This window comes from Temnothorax curvispinosus, unplaced genomic scaffold (genome assembly GCF_003070985.1).
Source record: "Temnothorax curvispinosus isolate PA1 unplaced genomic scaffold, ASM307098v1 QBEX01016143.1, whole genome shotgun sequence".
NCBI lineage: Eukaryota > Metazoa > Arthropoda > Insecta > Hymenoptera > Formicidae > Temnothorax > Temnothorax curvispinosus.
Window position 1 is genome coordinate 1,758 of NW_020225923.1, and position 3,671 is coordinate 5,428.

Genomic DNA, 3,671 nt, shown 5'->3' on the forward strand with positions numbered 1-3,671 from the left:
GGCACAGCATAAACTTTCTCGCAGTAAGTGATGCCAAGAACCGTTTTATTATTGTGGACATTGGAGCTCAGGGAAGGCAAAGCGACGGAGGTGTTTTCGAAAGCAGCGGATTACCGCATCTACTGGAAACGAATGCTCTCCATTTGCCTCTACGTACACATCTAAATAATATGGTGCGACGCTTTTTCCCCCGGTCTCGCAATCCGGTGGAGGGCTATCGTGGATTGGCAGCACGCGCAACTAATTCCGACACCAAAAGATTGGGCGCCAGGTGCGACGGATCGCACCACCGTACACAATTATATCTAACGCGATATTCCCGGCAATACCTCAGGGCGTAGGGCTCTTTTAGGGAATTCGGAGAGAGGCGTCACGCAATCAATCACACACAAGAGAATAAATAATAATAACATATGATATATTTAGTCAGGTAGAAGTCACTTGCAACAGAATAACGATAGGTGTAGGTATAATCGGTCTGAGCCTCTCGTATTACCGCAAAAATTGTCGGATAGGCTGACGCACGAATGCCGCATAAATAACGCAATAAGTGCACGCAGTAATGTTGAATATTAAACACTGTAGATTAACGCACGCGAAGTTAGATCAACGCAACACATAAACGCAGACGAACACACGAAAGCTTAACATAAGAAACAATTACGATTCAGGTATCGCGGTACCTTGCTTCGAACTCACAACGGACTTACGCCACGAGGCCGACGAACCGACTCGCCGCACCTTCGGTTGTTCCTTCAACGCGCAGTGGGCCACCTCGATTCCGCACGACGCAAAAATTATGGGCGATCTCGCCGAGTCGACCACGCTGGCCGGCGATTGCCCCCGAACACGAAATAAGGACTCGTATCGCAGACGATCCCGCGGCTTGCCACGCGAATCCCGAATTCTCTCGCAAGCACGGAGATTCCGCGGCCCCGCGCCGATCCCGTCGATCTTTCCGTCCCGCCAAACACAATATTCGCCGTCCTTGAGGGCCCGGATACGTTACTCAAATACGAGGGCGAGTGCCCTTCAAATTACATGACCACTCGCGGCTCGCCGTTACCCGCACAACTCGCTCTCGTTATCGCCACGCAAGGCATCACTCTCAATAATATGGCCAAGACGCGACACGAAAATAATAACATAGCTGTTGTATGTTAATTTTACATTGAAATAATAGTCAAATCTTGGTAACACAAGAAAATTTTAACATTTGGACGCACGATTTTTTACTGTGTGTGAACATAATCCCATTATCCTCTGCTTATGCGTATTGAAACCAACAAATTCTAAGCCAATGAAACAGTCGTTACCGCGTTCGAACGGTGCGATAGTTTCAGCATTAAGTCTGCCAGTAGCTATCATGATATCTCTAAAATTAACAGACGTATAAATTACATTAACGAAATTTTCATGGTTAATAATGCGAGACATTCTGCTCTGTGCCCAGCAGAGAGTACTCATATCTCCTTGTACCTGTTATATAAGTAAACATTTAATTAATATTATTTATTATAAAGTTTATAATAGAACATCTTAACATACCATCTGCGCAACGTAAGCCGTCTGAACAAGTTTTGATTCTAACGATGGTAATGGTAAATGCCTGTATGATCCCCAAACGTTACCGGAACGTATAACATTGATAGGTAGGTCCAACTGTAGCTGCTTCGTGTACAATGGTTCTTGCAAAGAAAATGTAGGCGCTTTGTCATCTTGAATAAATACGCTTCTAATTATTTTGCCGCCTGGTTCTTTTCGCAAACAATTAATAAAACCGAGTAGCTCGCATTCAAAGTCTTCTTCCGAGACGAGAATTATCTCCGTATCTACACCAGTCTCGTTTTGCACATTCATGATTGATTTCAGTTCATCTACCCCCGAAAATTCGTAATTGTTCACATGTACAATCCGCTGGTTTCTCGCAATATTTCGCGATTTTCTTAATAATAAAAGCTTCTTGTCATTTATTTGTTTTTCCAGTATAATATCCAACTCATACATTTTCAGGGATGAATAATCGTAGACCGCCCCGGATTCTTCCAAAGTCAGTAGAAAACCCTGTGGCATTAACAGAGACAGCAACTGTTTGTATAATTTTTTGCTATTTTTTGTTAAAATATCGAAACCAAGGACTATCTCAAACAATCCTCGTCCTTCGACAACTTCGTAATTTTCGTTGTAGAAACGTTGTCGGGCAAAGAAATATTTGGGAATTTCTCGTGGGTCGTCACGAGTTTAGTGTGGTGTCGAATCTGCGGTAAATCATTTAAGATTTCACTAATAAGTGGAGAATTTAAATCTTCTAGTACCACTTTGTCACTATCATCGACAAATTCGATAATTTTAACATTTATTATATTGCAACATTCGAGTGCAATGCGTCGACATTCTTATTGCATCTTGTAACGACATATTACCTAAATCACGATGAGCAACAAATTTGTATTCTTCAAGCACGGTATTTACTACTTTGTCGGCGAGATATAGGTGTAGCCACAGTGCCACAAATTTCTATTATCTTATCCTTCTTGGAATAATTTTACATAAAAAAAAGATAAAGAGAAAGAAGGAAGATATTATTATTTTGTTACAAAAAATTTCTTTTAGAATATATTATTATTATTTAATATATTCAATAAAGCGCTTAGACATTTTTTTCTTCGAGAAATTTATTTTAGAATGTATGCAAAAATATCTTTTTAAACGCTATATAAACATGTAGTTAAATTTATATTAATAAATATAGTTAAATATATATATTTACCTTAGTTGTCTATATTATATTTCTAATATAAGAATATATATTGTAACGGCCTGACTTTATCGAACGCGGACTGGCGTGCGGGATCAGGAGTCCGATGAAAGGCCCAGAGACAATAATCAATTTAGGTGGTACATGCAGTAGTTTATTCAGCTTAGCTTATTATATACACGAAGTGGTATTTTATATAGCGCAGGGACGGGTGGAACGCGATATATACAACGACGGGGCAGTGCGGGTGCACTCGATAACGACGCGGTATTTAATAACGAACGCGGTATCGTTACTCGACGGGCTCGGTATATTACATAGGCTGCGTTCGGGAAGCGCGCTATTAGTGCTATTGCATCATTCTATCTTTATCGCTCATCAGGTGTAAAACAAGGATAAAATAAGCAAATAGTACTAATAGCGTTTTCCCGAACGCACCTATAGACGTATTACAGTACATAGGCGGACGCGGTATATTACAGGTAGTGCATGTGCACTCGATAACGACGCGGTATTTAATAACGAACGCAGTATCGTTACTCGACGGGCTCGGTATATTACATAGACGTATTACAGTACGTAGGCGGACGCGGTATATTGCAGGTAGTGCATGTGCACTCGATAACGCCGCGGTATTTAAGATACTGGACGGATTCGGTATATTGCCGTTAACACCGGTACGCTCGCGGATGCCGCGGTAATATGCGTGCGGGACGCGTTATGCCCGTATCACACTAGCGATTGACGACTGCGTCTGCGTTTGCGTTTGCGTCTACGATATCTCTTGACCAATGAGAAAGAAGCTGCTGGCGATTGCGATTCACGATTTCTATTTGACGACTGCGTTTGCATTTGCGTTTGCTTCTACGATTATCTCTTGACCAATGAGAAAGAAGCTGCTGACGATTGCGAT

General features: G+C 41.6%; 1 protein-coding gene across 1 annotated transcript; it reads right to left on the reverse strand.

Annotated features, from left to right (window-relative positions):
- Positions 1 to 1,539: 1,539 nt before the first annotated feature.
- Positions 1,540 to 2,137, reverse strand: LOC112466399 (fatty acid synthase-like). Its single transcript, XM_025034462.1, has one exon. It carries the CDS (start codon positions 2,071 to 2,073, stop codon positions 1,540 to 1,542), a length of 534 nt encoding a protein of 177 aa, XP_024890230.1. The 5' UTR covers positions 2,074 to 2,137.
- Between the last annotated feature and the right edge of the window lie 1,534 nt (positions 2,138 to 3,671).